Source organism: Bos grunniens, chromosome 19 (assembly GCF_055505025.1).
Source record: "Bos grunniens cultivar Pamir isolate PY7600 chromosome 19, Bosgru_T2T1.0, whole genome shotgun sequence".
Taxonomy (NCBI): Eukaryota; Metazoa; Chordata; class Mammalia; order Artiodactyla; family Bovidae; genus Bos; species Bos grunniens.
Window position 1 is genome coordinate 28,610,810 of NC_141183.1, and position 21,600 is coordinate 28,632,409.

At 57.1% G+C, this 21,600-nt stretch overlaps 3 protein-coding genes across 52 annotated transcripts in view; 1 reads left to right on the plus strand and 2 right to left on the minus strand.

The window, feature by feature from the left end:
• Positions 1-2,853: 2,853 nt before the first annotated feature.
• On the plus strand, positions 2,854-8,459 carry MED9 (mediator complex subunit 9). Its single transcript, XM_086358418.1, has 2 exons — positions 2,854-3,134; positions 6,843-8,459. Exons 1-2 carry the CDS (start codon positions 2,914-2,916, stop codon positions 7,057-7,059), a joined length of 438 nt encoding a protein of 145 aa, XP_086214544.1. The 5' UTR covers positions 2,854-2,913; the 3' UTR covers positions 7,060-8,459.
• Positions 8,460-9,473: 1,014 nt separating this feature from the next.
• Positions 9,474-11,206, minus strand: RASD1 (ras related dexamethasone induced 1). Its single transcript, XM_086358417.1, has 2 exons — positions 10,785-11,206; positions 9,474-10,563 (listed from the first exon to the last, which is right to left on the minus strand). The coding sequence occupies exons 1-2, from the start codon at positions 11,068-11,070 to the stop codon at positions 10,019-10,021; spliced, it is 831 nt and encodes a 276-aa protein (XP_086214543.1). The 5' UTR covers positions 11,071-11,206; the 3' UTR covers positions 9,474-10,018.
• A 3,268-nt stretch (positions 11,207-14,474) lies between these two features.
• The window catches only part of PEMT (phosphatidylethanolamine N-methyltransferase), a 36,125-nt gene continuing 28,999 nt past the window's right edge, over positions 14,475-21,600 (minus strand). For 30 of the 50 annotated variants that reach the window (XM_086358376.1, XM_086358394.1, XM_086358414.1 and 27 more), the window contains 4 exons: positions 19,019-19,164; positions 17,616-17,727; positions 15,026-15,100; positions 14,475-14,734 (listed from right to left, as the gene is read on the minus strand). In XM_086358376.1, coding sequence (XP_086214502.1) covers positions 14,677-14,734; positions 15,026-15,100; positions 17,616-17,727; positions 19,019-19,164 — 391 coding nt within the window. In that variant the 3' untranslated portion in view covers positions 14,475-14,676. Of the gene's footprint in view, positions 14,735-14,880; positions 15,101-17,615; positions 17,728-19,018; positions 19,165-21,600 lie in introns of all 50 variants that reach the window. The other 20 variants (XM_086358405.1, XM_086358404.1, XM_086358378.1 and 17 more) reach the window with 2 other exon arrangements.

Genomic DNA, 21,600 nt, shown 5'->3' on the forward strand with positions numbered 1-21,600 from the left:
CCTGGGTCAGATTCTTAACCATCTATAATACAGAGACGCTAATATCTACCTTCCAGAGTTTTCTGTGGATTACATGAGACGATTGTGCTCTGTCCCTTGTGCCTGCTTTCAATCCACAGAAGTTGTGGTAATTACTATTATTATCACTACACCACCCTTATGTCCCCAGGCAATTCCAAGGATGTACAGCCTCTTCAAGCCCGTCTGGGTCCTGTCCCAGGAGGACCTTCTTCCTCCTTCTCCACCAGAACCCTGAACTTCCCCCCAGGGGGAGAGGCCCACAGTCAGCAGCCCCCCACCTCCCTGTGCTCACCTGTGGGGTGCAGTTTTTATAAGAAAGCTGTGCTAAGGCTATTACCAAAGTGCCTCTGACACACCGTCCGGCCTCCCCACTTCCTTCCACAGTCTCCTCCCCGGGACTTGCCTCCACAGACTCCTCCAAGATGCCTCTGAAATAGCAGCACCGATGCTTCCTTGACACCAGTCACCTTGCTCTTCAGTGTTGCTGCTCATCTTGCCACTGACTGTGGACTCCTCACTTCTCTAAAGCCTATGAGGGGGGCACTTCTCAGCTAGGATGCCAGTCCCCATCACACAGCCCCCACATTGTGGCTCAGGAGGGCTTGTTTTGAGGAACATACCCACAAACCCACCAGGCGTCCCCTACTTTGACTTAAGAGCCCAGGGCTCATGCAAAGGACACCTTCAAAGGTCAGCCATGTGTCTGAAGTTGGAAAGTGGTTTGGGCTCTGCCATGAACCTGAACTAAAGATTTTAGAGGTGAGCACACTGAGATTGGGGGCTTCAGGAGCTAGCCCACAGGTACGGAGAGTACCTGACATTGACTTCTCCCTCAGATACAGTATTTATTCCTGGCACTAATCCCCTTCCACCATCTCAGCTCGGAGGAAGTTGAGACAGCCCCTCACCCTTCCCCCACAGTTAGCACAGCGTGTGTCATCCAGAAGATGCATATTAACTGTTCAGTTTATTTCTGGGTCCATAGGGTAGGTGCAAGGCCTCGTCCCTGGAGGCTTCTGAGCAGGTGGGAGCCATGGGTCCTTCCCCTCGGATCCTCCACATCCGCAGGCCCAGGGCCTGATACCCGCAGGTGCGGGAGGTGCTGTCCACTCTTCCTGAGGCCTCATTTATCTTCCTGTACAGGTTGCTTTTGGACTGTCTTTGTAACGTAAATAGGAATAAGATGTTATTCCTGAAGTATACCTGCTATTTCTGACTGTTGAAAAATTTAGCTGTCTCTCAGTTCAGTTCAGTCGCTCAGTCGTGTCCAACTCTTTGCAACCCCATAAATCGCAGCACGCCAGGCCTCCCTGTCCATCACCATCTCCCAGAGTTCACTCAAACTCACGTCCATCGAGTTGGTGATGCCATCCAGCCATCTCATCTTCTGTTGTCCCCTTTTCCTCCTGCCCCCAATCCCTCCCAGCATCAGAGTCTTTTCCAATGAGTCAACTCTTCACATGAGGTGGCCAAAATACTGGAGTTTCAGCTTTAGCATCATTCCTTCCAAAGAACACCCAGGGCTGATCTTCTTTAGAATGGACTGGTTGGATCTCCTTGCAGCCCAAGGGACTCTCAAGAGTCTTCTCCAACACCACAATTCAAAAGCATCAATTCTTTGGTGGTCAGCTTTCTTCACAGTCCAACTCTCACATCCATACATGACCACTGGAAAAACCATAGCCTTGACTAGATGGACCTTTGTTGGCAAAGTAATGTCTCTGCTTTTCAATATGCTATCTAGGTTGGTCATAACTTTTCTTCCAAGGAATAAGCGTCTTTTAATTTCATGGCTGCAGTCACCATCTGCAGTGATTTTGGAACCCAAAAAAATAAAGTCTGACACTGTTTCCACTGTTTCCCCATCTATTTCCCATGAAGTGATGGGACCAGATGCCATGATCTTCGTTTTCTGAATGTTGAGCTTTAAGCCAACTTTTTCACTCTCCTCTTTCATTTTCATCAAGAGGCTTTTTAGTTCCTCTTCACTTTCTGCCATAAGGGTGGTGTCATCTGCATATCTGAGGTTTTTGATATTTCTCCCGGCAATCTTAATTCCAGCTTGTGCTTCTTCCAGCCCAGCATTTCTCATGACGTACTCTGCTGCTACTGCTGCTGCTGCTAAGTCACTTCAGTCGTGTCCAACTCTATGTGACCCCATAGATGGCAGCCCACCAGGCTCCCCCGTCCCTGGGATTCTTCAGGCAAGAACACTGGAGTGGGTTGCCATTTCCTTCTCCAATGCATGAAAGTGAAATGTGAAAGTGAAGTCGCTCAGTCCTGTCTGACTCTTAACGACCCCATGGACTGCAGCCCACCAGGCTCCTCCATCCATGGGATTTTCCAGGCGAGAGTACTAGAGTGGGGTGCCATTGCCTTCTCCAACGTACTCTGCATGTAAGTTAATAAGCAGAGTGACAATATACAGCCTTGACGTACTCCTTTTCCTATTTGGAACCAGTCTGTTGTTCCATGTCCAGTTCTAACTGTTGCTTCCTGACCTGCATATAGGTTTCTCAAGAGGCAGGTCAGGTGGTCTGGTATTCCCATCTCTTTCAGAATTTTCCACAGTTTATTGTGATCCACACAGTCAAAGGCTTTGGCATAGTCAATAAAGCAGAAAGAGATGTTTTTCTGGAACTCTCTTGCTTTTTCGATGATCCAGCGGATGTTGGCAATTTGATCTCTGGTTCCTTTGCCTTTTCTAAAACCAGCTTGAACATTTGCGCACCATCAAATCCAGGCCACTCAGGACCAGCCGCCTGTTGCCTAGTAACGATCGCCAGGCCCGGCCCCACCTCCGCGGCGCACGGTGGTGACACCATAATCAGCGACACTTCCGGCGCGCGAAGCCGCCTGCCCCGGTGATCGGCTGCTGGGGTCCTGGACACGATGGCTTCTGTGGGTGTTGCTGCCGGACGGCAGGCTGAGGACACGCTGCCGCCGCCCGCCGAGCCTCCGCTGCCGGAGATGAAGCCGCTGCCGCAGCCACAGCCGCCGCCGTCTGTTTCTGCGCAGCAGCCGCAGCCCGCGCCGAAGCCTCCATCCCCTGCCGGCGTGAAGGCGGAGGAGAACTGCTCCTTCCTTCCCTTGGTTCACAGCATCATCAAATGGTAAGGGCCCGGGGGAATCAGCCCGCACGCCCCCCGCTGCCCGTCACGTGTCCGAAATCCAGGGGCGCCCCACGGTACCAAAAGGAAGACACACCCGGAGGGGAGCGGCCACGCAGAGGCCACCACGAGCAGTCCCAAGTGTTCAGCAGTCGATCCTGGGAGTTGCCAGGCCCCGTGCTGGCAAGCAGCGTTCTTAAAACGAAGCCAGTGTAGACAGCAAGTGCGCAGACGCTGCGGGCAGACCACTCGGGTGCAGCCTGGTGAGCCTGTTTTCCCACAGATCCGATAGATACGGGTCATCTTCCATGTGTGGCACACTGCTAAGTGCTGTGGCGTGTACACGTGGAGGGGCCGACTTTTCATCCCCACCTTGCTCACCAGTTAGAAGGGGAAACTCATGAGCGGAATAACCCATAATGCAAAGAGATTATAGGGGTGATGTTGGGAACTTTACAGGAGTAGGGCGCTGACCTCCTGCCAGCACTTGGGTGCCCTGTCATGGCGACACAGGGGGTGATTGTCTTCTTTTGGCCAGTCTTCAGATCACCTGAGTTTTCAAACTTATCCTTAGAAGGAAAACACACGGACACACACACAGCCAAAAATCTCCCCAATCCTCACATTTGCCCAAATTATTTTTAACTGTTATTTATGTCCACATGATAGCAAAGTTTAAACCCCTGGGCTTGAACTTTTTATTCAGCCATTAAAAAATAAAAGCAAAGTGGATTACAACAAAGTTACTTTTACAGTAACATTCAAGTGAACATCAACATGCTCTTGGATGTTTTGCTGAAATGGAATCGATACTCACAATACGAAACGTACTGCTGATGGCCTAGCTGGTTTAGAGTTGAGGCGGATTAGATTCACTTGCCCTGGGATGACGTGACGCTTCCACTGCTTTTCAGACGACTGTGAAGACTTTGTTCTCTCAGTAGTCACAGTAGACCTTAAGTTCATCTGGCTTCACTTGGTGTGAACATAGTGTTTATTGGGCAAGGCAGACTGTTCTGTTCCCAGGAGCCTGTAATCAGGTAGCACTTCTAGGCAGAGTGACCAAGCAAACAAACACAGAAGCAGCCCTGGAGTTCCAGGCATTATCCAGGATCAAGCCAAATATGCTTATTCGGGTTTTAGAAAAAATACAGAAAAATGAAAACACACAGTGTACACATTCTCAGAGTCTATTTTTGACCCTGATAGAGCAGTTGGGTTGGGCTGGCCTTAAAGATGGAGCTGCATCGTCCACAAGAAAGAACACGGGCTTTGAAGTCAGATCTTCTTGAGTTCAGATCTGCATGTTGATACTTGTTTGTGTTGGAATCTTAGTTAAGTGCATAGCCTTTCTAGGCCTTGATTTTCTTATCTCTAATATATGAGTAATAATTGTCGTTTGTTGTTCAGTCGCTCAGTCGTCTGACTCTTTGGAACCCCATGGACTGCAGCACAGCAGACTTCCCGTCCTTCACTATCTCCCAGTCTACTCAGTCTCATGTCCATTGAATAGGTGTTGCCATCCAAAAATGAATCACAAATGATAGCTCTATAAGGTACCAGCTGAATGACCTTGGTCAGACAGCTTAAAGGCTTGTACTTTGCCAAGCTTTGTTTTAGGAAAGAGTCAGCCAGAGTGTCTGGACTGGGGAACACTAGGCACATTGTGGGAGCTGGGGGAGGGGAGCCGTACTGAGAATAGGAGCTTGAGAGCAAGTCCACAGACTGGACATTGAGACCCGGCTCCACCCTTCACCCATACCTCCCCTTTCCTGTCCCCAACTTCTCAACTGGCAGCCAAAGAAAATAGACTCTCTTGGGTGTCTGACCCCAGAGACACTGAACTGGGGAGTCGAGGAGTCATCTGAAGTTTTTGAGCTAGTGCTTGGGTTTTGTGAAGGTAGATGGGACAGAGGGCTTTAGGAGGAGGAGAGGACTGGGGTCCACAGGAAGCTGGGGAGTAGGAGGGGGATCAGGGATGAACTGCTGAGGGTGGTGGCAGGCAGAGCCGCAGCACTGAGGGGCGGTGGGTGCCCACACACACGGTGCAGGTGTGGGATGGCCATCCCCATTCGGCCTGCAGGTGATCAGTTACAAACATCCACATACCCATAACAGCCAGCTCATCTAGCTGTCCGAGGTGCATTTCAGGTGAGAAAAGCAAGAATCAGAACCATGTGTGTAGTGTGGTTACGTTTTTGTCAAAACAAATTGAAAAGTGATTCAGTTACACACATGTGGACATTCTTTTTTTAAAAATATTCTTTTCCATTATGGTTTGTCATAGGCTATTAAGTATAGTTCTCTGTGCTATATGGTAGGACCTTATTGTTTAGAAAAATTTTTTTTTGTTTGTTTGTTTATACCTTGTCCTTTCAGACTTATGTGTTGTGAATCAGTTTTCTTAAAACTATAATTTCAAAATTGCCTTGGGACTTAAATTTGTAACAACGTGTTAGCACATATGCCATCCAAGTGGAATGATTTCAGAAGTCCAGATGGTGTCTGTCAAGAGTTGTAGATCAGAGCTGAGACATGAAGGAAACAGAATATAAAACGCTTCCTTGAAGCTGGGGTGAGGTGCACCAGAGTTGGTGTGTGTGAATCGAGGGCCTCAGAAGACAACAGGAGATGTCTTTATTTGTTCCCCAGAATAAACTATTGATTCTCCAGATCTTGCTTCCGAGTTCGAGTTATTGATAAACAGTGAGCAGGCCCCAGTGCATCTCATCTGTCAGGAATGAGCTCTAACTAGCGGATCACCGGGAAAGATGGCTATTCTGTCTGCGTAAGCAGAGAAATGATTACTAATAAACATGAATTAGCACCATCTGGGTTGAAATTGCCTAATAGGGATGAACGTTTATTGAAAGAAATAAATGATCCTTGACAGCTTTCCCCTCTTGTGCCTCAGTGGGTGACTTAAAACAGCCTGTGCATCGGCTTTTAGATTTTAGTCTCAACCACCTGTTTTCAAAGGCTCATCCATCCATTTCCTAACTTTTAAAAAATATACAGGAGCAACTGATGGGCTCTTTCTGTGTTCTCAGGTGAAGGGTTTTGTTCTTGCTTCCTTTAACTTGACAGGGAACATGGGTCTCCAGGAAGCCGACAATAGCTACGAGTGAAGATATGATCCCACCTTTAAAGTGAGCAGGACCAGAAGGCTCAGTTTACCCGAGTTGGTGGGAGAGGTGGGAGAGAGCGAGTATCTGCTGAAAGTTTTCCAGTAGCTGTGACTAATGTAAAATTTATGAATAGCTCTGTGGAAATCAGACTGCATGTTAACAGGTTCAGGGATCAGAACATCAGCTAAAATTAGCTCTTGCTCATTGATCGTCTCCTGAATGGCCTGTAGTGTCTCACGTTAGAAGGAATGTGGTACTTCATTAGGTTTTACTTGCCACTTGTTGCCTGATGTTGGTGATGGTTTTTATTCATTCAGCAGATATGTAGGAACTTATCTGTGTTCACTCTTTCAGCAAATGTTACTTTGGTTCCCGCAGGCTGGGCTGGGGAGGCAGCCCTGGAGGAAGGCTCTGCTTCCCGTGTGCATCTGCTGCGGGGAGGCGGGCAGGGGTGCCTGCCCATCCCCCATTGCACAGATCAATATGCAGGCGACAGGTGACAGGCATTCTAATGCGGGGTTTGGGGGAGTGAGGAGGGAGCTCTCAGGTTGCTGGTGCTAACGCCTGCCCTCTGCCCCCGCAGCATGGACAAGGACAGTCCCGACATCCACCAGGACCTGAACACCCTGAAGGCCAAGTTCCAGGAGATGCGCAAGGTGGTTAGCACCATGCCTGGCATCCACCTGAGCCCCGAGCAGCAGCAGCAGCAGCTGCAGCGCCTCCGAGAGCAGGTCCGGACCAAGAACGAACTGCTGCAGAAGTATAAGAGCCTCTGCATGTTTGAGATCCCCAAGGAGTGACGAGCCGACCCCAGGAGGAGTGCTGGGGCACCGGCGTCCTGTCTCCCAGCCCTGTGGAACGACTCTGGTACTGCCTGCTTAGCTGAACTTTACCCCTGACTGCAGAGCCAGTGCCCGAGCTGTTTCCCTGGGCATCCTCGTGTACTGTGCCCCCATCCAGATGCGCAGTAACTGTCTGCTGAAGGAGAAAGGCTTCCTGAGGCTGGGAGGTGGGGCTGCCTCTTGCCTCTGGGGAGGGACACAGCAGGAAGGGAGGCGGCTTCCCTCTGCCCCTCCCCACCCACCCCGGACGGTGGGTGCACCAGGAACCTGGTGTCCAGTGAGCAGCAGTGTGTGTGGACAGTTAGGCCTGCACACGCATGGAGAAAGGCCTTGAGAGAAATGCATGGTTTCAGAGACTGTGGGGTAGCCTTTTGCCCTGGAACAGTTGTTTCTTTCTGTTTGAGGCATGGGTGTTACTGTTCATGGGGTATCAACCAGGAACCCACCAGGCACCCCCCGCCCAGGTTCTCTGCCACCCATGTCCTTGTTTCTTGTAGCTCTTGCTCCTTTATCCCCTGTTACCTTCAGTCAGCTCGTTTAGCCATTTACTGCCCAAGAATGGCCATACCACCTCAGACCATGTGGTCTCATCAGCTGTGGTCTGATGAGATGAACAGACACCCTCTTCAGCTTTCCCAAGTCCTGTCCCTGGTTCACCGATGACCTCCCCCCTGGCCTCACTGCGTGCACTCGGGGGTCACATGGAAAAGGACAACTGGGCGGTGATTCTGACGGCCCCTTGGGGTGGGGGAAGCTGGCCCTGGCAATCGTGCGGCCCAGTCCTGGTTCATAGATGTTTATAAACACCCTTGTTTCTCCAGACAGAAATTGCGTTTGTGTGACCAGCCTGAGGCGAAAGCTTCTGAAACGTGGGGACAAGTGGCGAGTATCACTCAGATCTAGAGTGGGCTCATCCCTGTGCCAGCCGCGTCAGGGATGACGGGCGCCCGCCATTTGGCAGGAATGTAGGATAAGGGTGTTCCAAGCTGGGGTTCTGTCTGAGTCTGCTGGCAGCCACCTGTCACGTGTCCAGGGGAAGGGTGAGGTTTCAGCAGCCTCATCCAGAGGAGCAGGCTCTGAATTTAAGTGGGTGTCACCTGAGGCCAGCTCTGCCGTGGGGCTGTTATAAACTGAGTCAGTTATTTTTTTGAAGTTTCAAGAGTACAGTACTGTGTGGGCCGATTTTAAGGCTCCAACCAAATAACCATGGAATGTGAAGCTCAGAAATACCAGGCGGCCGGAGCTTGCTGCGAGACTGCAGTGGACATGGGCTCCTCGTGGGTCTCCTCTGTGCTCCGGTGTTGTGACCTGTGACGCTTTTCAAGAGTGTGATTAAAAGAACTTGTGCTCTGCTGTCAGGACATCGTGGGTCTGTACTGAGACATTCACATTAGGACATCCCCGTGATAGTTGAGAGGAAAACCTCCCCTTTACGCAGAAGAGACTGAGCAACCTCCCCCAGCCCGAGAACATGGCCACACTAGCTACACCAGAATGAGCATGGGATGACCCTTCTGGGAGTGGCATCCGACCCCAGGGTACAGGTGGCCCGGAGGGTCGTCCTGCCTGTGGTCAGCCCCTGGGCCATCATCCCTCCTTGCGGATGTAGGTCGGGTCCTGGCAGGGAGCAGTCCACCAAAGCGGAGTTACAGTCCTCCCCTGGGACACCTGGACTCCTCACTTGGATTCCTGGGCAGCGGGCACCATGCGGAGACGTTGCCCACGGCCCTCAGAGCAGCCCCCAGCAAAAGCGTCTGCTCTCTCGTGTTTCACAGGTGGAAAGTCAGGCTTGCCAGCTGTCCCTTGCCCTGGGCTTGTGCAGCCTCATGTGGCGGAGGGAACCGGGTCACCAGGTGGGAGCTGGTGCCCTCAGCTGCAGAGGGGGTACTGGACACCCCTGAGGAGGGAGGGAGGCCAGAGGGGCCAGGGCCACAAATGGTAACTAGGTCCAGGTAGCTCAGTGGCAGAGCCTGCACCGACTCAGGACAAGGGTCCTGCACAAAGGAGGGCTGGAGTGGCCCTTTGAACCGTTGATGGTTCCAGGTTTGGTGATGTTTTGTTGCCCTGGGCCTGTGCTGAGCGTAGGACATGCTGGTCAGTCCCGGAGGCCCTTGGAGGGGCAGGGGGTGGGGGGACAAGTTAGGTGGTGCATGGCTGAACCCTGAAGCCCTTTATTTGTGTCCTGGCTTTCTCAAGAATGGCTCCCAAAACAGAAGGGCTTCCAGCTGTTGGGGAGCTTTTCTGGGGCCTGTCTCCAGGGAGCTGTTTTCAGGCCAGGGTTAATCTGCAGCTCTGGGAAAAGCTAGTCCAGTTCACAGAAGTAGAGACCTGCCCTCCCTCCTCCCTGATTTCTAAAGCCAGAGGAAGCATGGTTTTCCATTTTAAATTACTTTATTTTATAGTAAAAAACCAGTAACGATAACTTTAAAGACTCAACATGCAGTACAAACACTTAGGTAAGATCTTGTTCATGTCCAGGGTGACACCAGAACTCTTATAAAGTGCAAGTTTTATGTTTTGCTTTGTGCAATTGCACACACATGTAAACAAGTCACTCCCTATGATCTGACCCCACCCTTGGTTTCCGGCCAGCTGTCATGGCAACCCCCAATCACACAGATAATGCCCCCGCTGCTCCTGCCAGCAGGACAAGCTTAACTTCCACCCCGGCCCCCATTTTTAGGGCTTTGTGAGAAAAGTGGTGGGCGCCAACAGGCATCGGAAGTGGGGGGAGTCGGGCCTCAGCCAGTTCTCATTCCTTTCGGAGCAGATGACGGTCCCTTCTCTGTTCACTGACTCTCCCCGGTGCACGGGCTGGGGCGCCGGGTAGGAATACGCCCGCAGTTTGGGGCACGTGGCCCGGACACTCGAACTACAGGGCCTCCTGAGGCTCTGCGGCCACATGGGGCGGGGGCTCCTAGCTGATGACGCAGCGCTCCTTGTCCTTGGCCTGGCTGCCGCCGCTGGCCTTCTCGCGGATGTACATGAGGTCGCTGTGCACACTCGGCCTGCGCGCCCAGGGCGCCAGGATGCCCAAGGCGTCGTCGCGGTCGCCGCCCGCTCGCCGCAGCCTCTTGCCCTGCAGCGCCTTCTGGTGAAGCGCCTCGCAGTGCTGCGCCGACACGCGGCGGTGCAGGTCCGGGCTCATCTCGCGCGGCAGGTTGGCCATGGCGAAGAGCGCGTGGAACATCTGATCCAGGCTGCTGTTCCTCTTGGCCGAGATCTCGAAGTAGGCGCAGCGCCCGGGGTCGGTGCCCACCAGCTGATGGATGTCGCGCGGCTCGACCTGGCGGTGGAAGTCGCGGTCCCCCTTGTTGCCACAGATGACCAGGGGCACGTCCACGTTCTCTTTGGTCTTGTTCTTCAGGCACGACTTGGTGTCGAGAATCTGCCGCTTGAGCCTCCGAACCTCCTCGAAGGAGTCGCGGTTGTCCAGGCTGAACACCAGGATGAACACGTCTCCTGAGGGGGACAGAGCGGAAGAGGGTGAGGGCGGCTACCAGGGGACAGCTGAGGCGGGCTGATTTCAGGGTCTCCGGCCGCCGCGAGGGGCACGCTGACCTCTCCAGCGCCCATCGTGGCGCACGGACCGCGCCTCCAGCCCGCGCGCCCTGGACAAGGGGTCCCCGTCACCGCGGCGGCGCGCTCCCTCCCCATGCCCGCTTCTGGCCGCCCGGGCTCACCGGTAAGGATGGAGAGGCGCCGCATGGCGGGGAATGGGTGGTTGCCGGACGTGTCGAGGATGTCCAGCTGGTAGATCTCGCCGCGGATGCAGTAGAACTTGCGGTGGAAGTCCTCGATGGTGGGCGTGTAGGCGTCCTCGAAGCGGCCCGTCAGGAAGCGCGACACGATGGCCGTCTTGCCCACCTTGGACGAGCCGAGGACCACCATGCGGTAGCAGTTCTTGGCCGGGATCCTCAGCTCCGAGTCGCTTGGGCACATTTTCTTGATCATCGCGGACAGTTTCATTGAGCAGAGGGACCGAGGGGGCCGGGCGCGGGGCCGTGAGACGAGCAGACGGTGGTTGGGGCGCAGGGAAGAGTTCGGCTTGGCCGGCAGCTCGGGCTTGGGCTCAGCGGGGCTCTGGATTCCGGACAAAAGCTCTGGCTCTACGCGTCCAGCACCGCCCTTATATGCAGCCCGCGTGGCCGCCCCGCCCCGCCCCGCCCCGCCTTGCGCGTCACGGTGCGCACTCCCGCGGGCTCCACTGCACCCTCCGTCCACCTCCGCTGGCCGCTGCCCTCTCCCGCTGGCGGGACTTGGGAAGACCAGCCCAGGGTCTGCCTCCGGCTTGCGGGCGCGCGGACCCTGCGCTTCGCTGCTTCAGCGGCCGCAAGGGCGTCGGGGACCCACTTCTGGTTGTGCTTCCGACCCCTTGCAAGGACCGCCCCCCTCCCCCAACCCGCTTCCCCACCGCAGGACTCACACGCGCACGCTTTCCTTGGAACGCACTTTCCTCGGAGAATAACAACATTGGGCAGCACGACGGCAGGTGTGTGCCAGGTGCCAGGCACCGCTCCCGGGTCCCTGCTCACCTTCGGACCAGCTCTGAGAACGGGGCCGGCCCAGCCCCCCTGGAGTCCGGGGCGGCGGTGTCAGCGGGAGGTGGGCTCGGCGCGCTCCCGCCGCCAGAGGGCAGCCGAGGCCCCGCCGGCCAAGCCGGGACCCAGGAGCTCGGAGCTGGAATCCGCGAAGCCGGAGCTTCAGGACCCCGCGCCCCACGACAGGCTTCAGCTCCTTTCTCCCAGCCAGAGAGGCGCTGGTTCCTGGCAGGAGTTTCAGCCAGAGGTTGCCCCTGCCGTCTTCCTGTTGGAGCCTGGAAGGACCAGAGGCTTGCCTTTCAGTAGTCAGGCCCATGTCCCCTCCCTCCCTTCCCCATAGCATCTTGTGCTTTGGAGTCTCATGGGCCAGCATTCCCATTTTCTAGTTGGGGGAGATAGTCTGGAAGCCAGGATGACCCTGAATGCTGCGTGGGCATCACAGCAGTCTCTGGCCCTCTCTGGACTTGGTATTCCTCTCCTGGAAGATGGAGCTTTGGCTCTGATTGGTTGGGAACTTGCAAACAGTGTAGGGCTGTGGTAATAACAATAGTAAATGACCCACGAGGCCGCAGAACAAACCAGGGGGCAGCAGGCTGGTCAGTAACCAGGAGTGGGCCGCTGCTGAAAGGCCTGGGAAGAGGCTGCCGGAGCTGGCCAACTCCAGCCTGGAACTGGTGGAAAGGCCATTGCTCCCCATGGTGACAGGTGAGCCTGGGCTGTGTTCAGCTTCTGATTTGGGAGAGAGCCAGGGCTATCACCTGGTACCACCCACCCATCCACACAGGCCGAGCTCTGGGCAGTGACAGGGTTAGTCCACACACAGGTTTGCACGGGGCCTCTGGACTCTCACGGGCCTCTCAGGCAGCCCTGTGTGACCGGGATTCCAGCAGAATTTCCTGCCCTTTGCAGGGGAGCCAGGAAAATGTTGGTTCCCATTTATCCCATCCCAGGCACATTCTTTGGGCTTCCCTAAATAGCTCAGTTGGTAAAGAATCCGCCTGCAATGCAGGAGACCCCAGTTTGATTCCTGGGTTGGGAAGATCTGCTAGAGAAGGATTAGGCTACCCATTCCAGTATTCTGTCCGGGAGAATTCCATGGACTGTATAGTCCATGGGTTCGCCAAGAGTTGGACACGACTGAGTGACTTTCACTTTCAGGCACAGTCCTTAAGTCCTTCTTCGTGGCAGCCTAGAGGGGTGGAAACTATTACTAACTTGATTTTATAGATGGAGAAACTGAGGCAGGGGAATGATTTGCCCAGGTCCCACAGCTGCAGGGTCCAGCTCTCCCTAGGGAGGCTAGTGGGCCAGGACCCAGCCCAGGGTCAGAGCCTTCCTCTCCCCGACCCCAGGTCAGATGTCAGGACTGGGATGACCTCACTCCCCTGGCCCCTTCCAGCTGGTGACAGTGGCAGGTACTGAGCCCAGCCTGGGTTCTCAACCTCAATTCCTGGCACCTGGGCATGATTCCGCCCACAGATGCCAGGTTCTAGGACTTGTCCCTCAAGTCAGCTAAGTTCATTAGGCCCTGAACCCACCTGCCGTTCTTTCCCCAGAGTGTGCCCCCACCCTCCAGCCATTGCATTAATTCTAGGTTGCCCAGGTTTATGATGATACCGGTGGTCTTGCTTTCTGGGCCTGGGCACCTGCCTGTATGATTTCTTTGCAATGCAGCAAATTTCTGGCTCAGAGTGGAATGGGAAAATTTAAACCATTTGGTAAAATATTGGGGGTGGGCTGGAAGCAGACAGCTGGCCCCCAAGGCAGGAAGTGTCCACCATGGCCTGGTCTGCTGGTAAAGAGCAGTTTAGAAGTTTCCTGAAAGTTGTGTTGAGGCATGCTGAGTGCTGGCCTGCTGCCCGAGACTGCCCCCAGCAGCTCTTTGTACAGAGGGTCCTGCGTCACCCCAGCCCACAGCCACGGCCTGACGAAGAGAACACAGCTAACCAGAGCTGCTTTCCCCTCTGACCTTGCCTCCACAGCCGAGGTCACAGCTGTCCAGCAGTTTCCTCCTCAGCTGTGGGCTATTCCCATCACAGCAGACCCTCCTTACCCCAGGCCTGACTCCCACAGCTGCGTGACCCAGGAGTCACGCAGTCCTGCCCTAACAGAGAGACAGCTCAGGCCATGGTTCCAGGACGTCAGAGGTGCCCACAGGTGGTGAGCTTCGTGTCCTTGCACGTATGCAAGCAGAGGCATTGGTAAGACCTGCCTCCATGCCTCCTTCAGCTCCTCGAACCCTGGGACCTCTGAATCCCAGACACCAGAGGGCAGCCTTGAAGAGCTCCATGGCAAGGCCAGCTGGCACTGCCTACAGCGCCCAGGGGCCCAGGGTGAGCATGGCTACAGGGGCCACTTTGCAGGTGAGATGCTGAGGCTAGGGGGCCAGGTGCACAGGTGGAGCCCCGTCTCCCATCCCAAAGGGAGTAAAGTAGCTTCTGTGGCCTTGGGGGCCAGGGGCTGTGCAGATGAGGCTGGGCCTGGACAAGGGCCCCACCCTGTGCCCACAGCTCTGCAGTCAGGCCTGACCACAGGCCTGGTGGCCCCATGGCTGCTCCTTGTGGCACGTGAGGTCCACAGGTCATTAGGAGAGAAATGTCAGAGTAACCAGAGATGCCAGGGAGGGGCTCAGTGCTTCCCTCCCAGCAAGCTGAGGGTGGGCTGTCCCCCAGAAGGGCAAAAGTGGGGCAAGGTGGGGGGCACAGGAGGCCCAAAGGCCTGGACAGTCCCCCCACTGTCCAGTGTGGATGACAGCACCCCTCCGAGCTCAGGGACCCTCTCCCAGACCCCAGCCTGCCCCTCCTTGACCTGGACAGATGGAGACCAAAGGGGTATGGGTCAGGTGCCTTTTATTAGTCAGGACAAGGTGGGCAGCAGGGCAGGGGGCTCTGGGGCCACAAGGCACCTGTCCAGAGCCCTCAAGCCGTGTTTCCAAGGCACTGGACAGTCCTCGCCAAGCACCGCTTTCCCCCCTTGAGGGGCCTGTGCTCGGGGCAGGCCTGAGGTGGGAACTCTCCCAGAGTGGCCGTGGCCGTCAGCTCCTCTTGTAGGCCTGGGAGGCTTTCTGCTGATAGATTTCGGCAGTGAAGGGCCTGCAGGGGTGAGAGAGGCTCGGTCAGCTGGTGCTGAGCTTGACACTGCCACCCATGCTCCCCACCCAGGGTGGACAGGGTGGGGGGTCCGTGTGTGACCAGAAAGAGCCAGCACTGCCAGCCTGGCTCCCAGGCCTGTCCTTTACCCGGTCAGCTGCCCATCTGCTGCTCTGACAGTGACCTGGCCATGGCCACCTGCCAGGGTCACAGGGAGGCCCTGTAGGGAGAGGAAGGCCCAGTGCGGGTCCCACAGGCACACGGCGTCCCCAGCCCGCGACAGCGCCTACTCACTCCTCATACACGATGGCGACCATGTAGATGAGCGCCACCAGCGCGGTCAGCAGCAGGCCGGTGGGGCTGGCGTGCCTGCGGGGAAACGCCGGGTCAGGGGCAGGCCCGGGCCAGCCTTTTCTCGGACAAGGGTCCACCTCACCACTGCCTGTCCAGGCCCGGGCCTCAGGCCTCCAGCTGCAGCTGGAAACTCAGGACAGAGTGGAGGGAGAATGCAGGGAGAAACGAACGACCGGCCTCCCCGAATCACCCGAGTGGTCAGCATGTTTTTTTTTCCGCACAGGAGGTCGTGGGGCCTCTGCCCACAAGAAGCCGTGTTCTTAGGCTGTTTTCTAGAAATGGGGCCAGGGCACCCAAAGCCAGGTGGAGTGTCCAGGGAGCCCCTTCACGGGCTCTCTGCTGGTGACTGCTGCCGAGGCTGGGCCCCCACATCCAGAGAGTTGAGGAGGAGACAAGAGGAAGTCCTGGAGCCCAGGAGCTGGAGGGGAGCATGAGGCCCAGGCTGGGTGGCTCAAGGCAGATGGCTACCCCCGACCAGGGACCCTCTGCCTGCCCACTCCCACTCCCCAGAACCTCACACCGTCTCTCTGGGGGCTTCAGGGACAGTGAAGGCCAAGTGCCCCCTATGACACCCCCACCTTCCATTCTGTGGGCTCCATTCAAATTGACCTTGAGGGTGAGCTGGGCCACCTGGTCCTTGGCACTGCCACGTGGACATGCCAAGGGCACAGATGCTTTGGGGCTGAAACGAGATCTGCCCTCCTGAGGCCCTGCTCACGGCCCTGGTGCTGCTTCCTGGAGTGGGCAGAGCCTCCCCCCACCCCACCCCCAACACGCCGGGGGACCTCAGGGCCAGGGCTCCGTGGCCACAGTATCCCTAAGGTGGCCAGCCCCAGCCTGGGAAGCCGGCCCCTTGTCAGCCGGGCACAGACCCTGATCGGGAGCCAAATGCCCTTCTCTGTTCTGTCTGTGTGAACTTCCCCACCTTGAAAGCACTGTCACCAAACAGCTGTGTGCAAGTGATCATCCCACACTGCAGATGAGGAAACTGAGGCCCACAGGGAAACTCTGGCCCATGTGCCAGAGCCCGGAGCCTGGAGTGGGGCTGGGGAGGTCCCAGGGACCCAGCTGTGCACCTTGGGGAGGGGCGTCTCTCAGGCTGATGAGCTGATGCCCTAGGAATCCCAGCACCTTGGACCTTCTGGGGCTTCCACACATCTGGTTGCTTGGGCCAACGGGAAGCTCTGTCTGTGGGGCCCCAGGTCGGGGACAGATGGGCTGGGAAGGGCTGGGAGCAGCCCTGCTGGGTCAGCGTCTGGCGGCCCCAGGTAATGGAGTATGTCTAATGAGCTCTCGGATGAAGGGCTCCCTCCCCTGCACAACTGAGGCCCCTCCTCATCCCACATGGCTGGTGCCCTCCTGAGGGGCCTGTGCGAGCCTGGGCCCCTAGGGTTCCTCATATGTTCTTGAGAGCCTTGGCCTAACAGCCCTGTAGAGGGGGCAACTTCTCACTCCTGGAGACAGAGAAGACCCACTCTGTGATTTTGCCCTGGGAGGCCCCGTCTAAGCACAGAGGAAGAACCTGTGTGTGTGTGTGCATATCAGGAGGTCAGGGAGGACTTCCTAGAGGAGGGGACACCTCAAGTTGGGTTTGGAAAGATTGACTGGGAGTGAAAGTGAAAGGAAAGGTGGGTGTGCTGGCAGGGAAGTTTGCAGAAGGACCTCTGTGGGGTTCACCCTGCCAGTCTCAGGTAGGAGACACTATGGGGAGTGGGTAAGCCTGTGGGGGGAGCCTGCCTCCCTGGATCCCACTGCCCCAGTCCAGGAGAGAGGGGCCAGGCTGAAGGCAGGTGGATGGGGGGCTTCCTGGTCTGAAGTGGGCACAGGCGGGGGGTCCCAGCAGACCCACAAGTGCCCCTCCAGCTCCTTGTCACTCAAAGCCCAGAGCCTGGATCCCATGTACCCCCCCACCCCTGAAGGTGGGGCTGGTGGGGGAACGTCCGCTCCAGACGGTCCACCATCAAGGTTTGTTCCTTTAGGTCCTGTCGTCCTTCTGGACTCTGGGGGCACCTGTGACCTTCCTGGAAAGTTGTTTTCTAGCGTTCAGTAAAAGCAGAATTGTTTCTACAAAGAAAACCTTTCTATGGAAGAAATTCTAATCCAGAAAATGGACAGATGGGAGATGCTGTGGGGGGCACGTGTACCAGGCTCCTGGACTGTGGGTTGCTGGCTGGAGGAGCCCTAGTCTGTGGGGCGTGGATCCTGCAGGCTGGCTGTGGGCAGGGGGCCTCCCTGCCCAGTTCCAGCACTGGGTTGGCAGCCTGTGGTCCCTAGGCCAAGAACAGTTTTTATATTTGTAGTTGTTTAAGAAAATCAAAAGAATATTTTGTGACTTGTGAAAATGACGTGAAATTCAAATTTCACAACCACGGCCACTCCGTCACCTGCTGCCCAGGAGCCTCCCACTCTTTTAAGAGGAAGTCTGCCAACCTCATTCTAGGATGTTCTCTGCTCCCACCAGTGAGGAGCTCCCCAGGAAAGGAACCCTAACCAGCGCCCTGGGCTCCATGGGGCACGAGGGCTGACTCACACAATGGCCCAGCCCAGGTAGATGGCTGTGCTGCCCCAGTACATGGGGTTGTCCAGGACGCTGAACGGGAACATGGTCACTCTGGCCTCCTTGAGGATCCCGAAGTAGTCGCCTGCAAACAGGGCGGGCAGGAAGGAGGGTCATAGCCTGGCTGCCCCATCCAGAGGGAGGTGTGCAGGCACTGGGGGTGTGCCCAGGGGCTGCGCCCCCACCGGCTCTTGCCTCTGTGCCTTTGCATGTTCTGTCCCCTCTGCTTGGGGACCTTCCCTGCTCTCTGGACACCTCTCCTCCTTTGCCACCTCCTCGGCTTGTGGTACTTCCTGTCGCCCTTCCCTTCACCTGCCCCCCACTGTCTAAAGCACACCTACCCCTACTCACTATCTCTGCTCCACGTCCCCCTCCTCCCTCAGCTGGGCGACTCCCACCTGGGCCACCAGCCTGGAGATCAGCTCTCCCCCTGCAGCCAGCCCAGAGCTTCTCCCAGGGGAGGGTGTGGCGGTCCGAGAGGCAGGGGACACAGACCCGGTGTCCAGCGCAGTCCGGCCTGGCCCGGGCATGGCCCACAGGGAGCAGCGCTGCTCACTAGGGCCCCATGGTGTATCCCTCATGCTCCAGGCACAGGTGGGCCTGGAGGAGTAGCAGCTGCATCACCATCACCGCTGTCTGGAGACAGGGCTCGCGGCCAGGGAGCCTTTCTTCCCGGTGGCACAGAAGTCTGCTTCAGGGTGGCTCATGGCGGGGGTCGGGGACTCGGCCACTCTGACCTACATTCCTGAGCCTGAGGGCCCCACGTTCCAGGCCGTTTCTCCTGGGGCTCCCCCACAGGCGGCTTCCAGGCCCCTCCCCCACCCTCCTCCAGACCCTGGCTGCCCTTTCCCCTGCCGCTGCTGTGGGGCTGCTAACCCCTGGTCTCCTGAGGTTGGCTACACCACCACCCCTCCCTCCCCTGGCTCCCTTCCCCACCCCACCCCTGTGAGGCCCACACAATGATCCCCACCTGCTCCTGGGCCCCCAGAGGACCTCCCCTGTGGGACCCTCCTCCTGGGAGGACGCCCCAGTCTCCTGCATGGCCCTCGAGTGATGTGATCCCTGGCTGGCCTTCTGCTCTGGCCCCACTGACCCACGCACATCTGCCACCCTGCTCCCTCCCCCCAGAGTCCCAGACTGGGAGTTGGTGTCTGGGTTTTCAGCCCCAAAGCTCCGGAGCCACGGGCAAGGAGAGGGGCCAGCGCCCCCACCTGTTGCCAGCCCAAGACCTGAACACAGGAACAGAAGCCCGGCCCATCCTGGAGGCCAAGCAGCTGGCTGGGGCTTAAGAGTCTGCCCCCCAGCGCTGAGCAGGGCAGGCTGAGGCCTGGAGTTGGGGGGAGCAGGGCCCTGGCCCCCCACACTCAGGGTCTTACCTAGGAAGGTCCCGGTGAAGCCCAGCGCCAGGAAACTGGAAAGGACGAACACGCCACCCACTCCCAGGAGTGCCAGGCCCACGTGGTAGGCCGCGGGGTTGTCCAGGCTCTGCATCCGGGGCTGGCTCAGCATGGCCTGCGTGAAGCTGCGGGCAGGGCGGGGAGGTCACCGCCACACAGAGGGGCCGCCCACCCTGCCCCCCAGGCCCCCAGAGTAGCCTGTCCAGGGGTCTCAGGCAAGTCCTGAGGGTGAGTCAAGTGGCCTGCTGAGGGGCCGCCACGGAAGAAGTGACCGGAATAGGGGGCTGGTGCCTGCTTCCAGAGAAGCCAGAAATCCTGACTTGTCTGTAACACGTAGTGGTTTTAAGAAACAGATTATGAATGACAACATTTTAGACTCTGCAGGACAGCAGGGTGTTCAGTCTGAGGATGACTGGCACTGCAGAGGGAAGGAGACTCGGGAATCATGCCTCCACCCAACTCTCCCTCTGTCGTGAGCACGCCTACCCGCCCTCCGTCCTCCATTCCTCCCCCTCTCTTTCCTTCTTTTGGCCACACCCCACAGCTTGTGGGATCTTAGTTCCCTGACCAGGATTGAACTCGCACCCTCGGCAGTGGAAGCAGGAGCCCTAACCACTGGACAACCCTGCCAGGCTCTTTCTAGCAGAGCAAGTTCCATCTCCCTTTGTCCACTCCATTAGCTGGATGTCGTCAAACTCCTTAGGTTGAGCTAAAGCCCGCCTCCCTATAACTCTCTCCTCAGACTACAGTCAGCTCTTGGAGAACAGAGGCTTCTCCCCTGAGCACCTCCCTGGCGCCAGCCCATGCCAGGCAGAAGGGGTCACAGTCTGTGTTCATCAACCAGGAAAAGCAGCCCCCTTCCCCAAAGTGAAGAAAGGGGAACAGGGAGGCGGGAGAAGCATCTGTTTGAACAGCAAACAGGACACCACGGGCAGACGCCTGCACGGTGACCTGTCAAACAGTGGCACATGTGTCAGGGCACACCTGGCCCCTGGTCACACTGCCCACGCCCCCTGCTCTCCACCCACCTCTCCTGCTGCTGGGCTCAGGGTCACCCTGCAGCTCCAGGCTGAGCTGCTGGGATTGGCTCAGAGCCGCACACCCCGTGTGGTGCCAGGTGGCCGCGCCCATGCCCCACCCCTGCACCCTCCCTGGGCTCTGATAAACCCACAGTTCTGAGAGCTGGCAGCTCGGGCCACAGCTCAGCCCCCTCCCACCCCTCCACCTCTCCTGTCTGTAGAGCAAGTGGCCTGGACACAGCCTTGTGAGCTGACGGACGGACACCACTCCCAGGGAGAGGTCCTAAATGTCACAAAATTATACCTCAAGGTGGCTGAAAGGGTCAATTTTATTAATGTGTCTTTTACCACATACACCCACACCCACACACAGGCACAGAAAACCCACCTGCAGGAACCACATAAAGCGACAGCGGAAGGATGCTGGGGAGCGGCGGTGGGGGCGGGTGGGCAGGACTCCCACAAGCCCTGCACCTGAACCCCACCCAGACCTGTCAGCGGGGGGCAAACAGGAGGAGGACCACAGAGGGGAGAAGGGAAAACAGGCCTGCTTGCAGTGGAGGGGTCCTTTCTCGGCCCCCAAATTCCCTGGGTGGTTAATTCACCCGGGAGGAAAGCCGTAGCCAAAAGGTTGACAGTGACACAGTGACACGGGGAGAGGGACACACAGGCCTGGATGCAGGGAGAGGGGCTGGGCCTGGGTCTCTCCCCTGCCAGGCCTCTCAGGGGCCCAGGACGCGACACGTCCTGCCAGCACCAGCCTTGCGGTAGGATGGCAGGGACAGCAGCTTGTCTATAGACCCGCCTCTGCTGGCCTCTGCAGGCCAGTGGGGTTCAAGTTGGGGCCACATGGAGGATGTCGTCAGCCCTCCAGACAGACAGGCTCTCCATCACCTTGCCCTCTGCCCCTCCACTCCCCCCACGCCCACCTGGCCGCCCACCTTGGTGCAGCCCACCTGCAGGGTAGGATGGACCACCCGGCTCCACCCCATAGGAACAGTGGTGGGGCTGGGCCTGGGGTCCAGGGTTTTTTTTCCCTACATGGTGGACTCAGGAGGCCAAGAATACACAAGAACTAGAAACAGCACATTGTTGAAGGGAAAACAGGCAGCAGGTCCCGTCTCCTGAGATGTGATGTTTCAGGAGCTTTAAATGCCCCCTTGGTGACAGCCAGGGAGAAGGGGCCATGGGGGATGCTGTGTGCTCACTCATTCATTCATTTACTCGCTCACTCCTTCAGAAGGGCCAGGGTGCCTGCAAAGACTCCTGCACTGGGCTGCCCACCAGGTGGGGCTGTTTGGGTCTATCCCCACCCCCCCCTGCCCCCACCACACACCGCCATAAGCTGAGTTTTCAGAGTAACTGGGGGAGGAAGGGGGTGTGCAGCAGCCAACCCCATTGTGGAGGGATTCCACCAAGCTTGCCTAGCTGCCCTCTCCACCACACCCAGGTCACTGCTCGCTGCGTGGGGCCACCTCTCCAGGTGGAGCCCAAGAAGGGGTTTCCCTGAGCCAGCAGAGCCAGTGGGGGAGATGGGCTCAG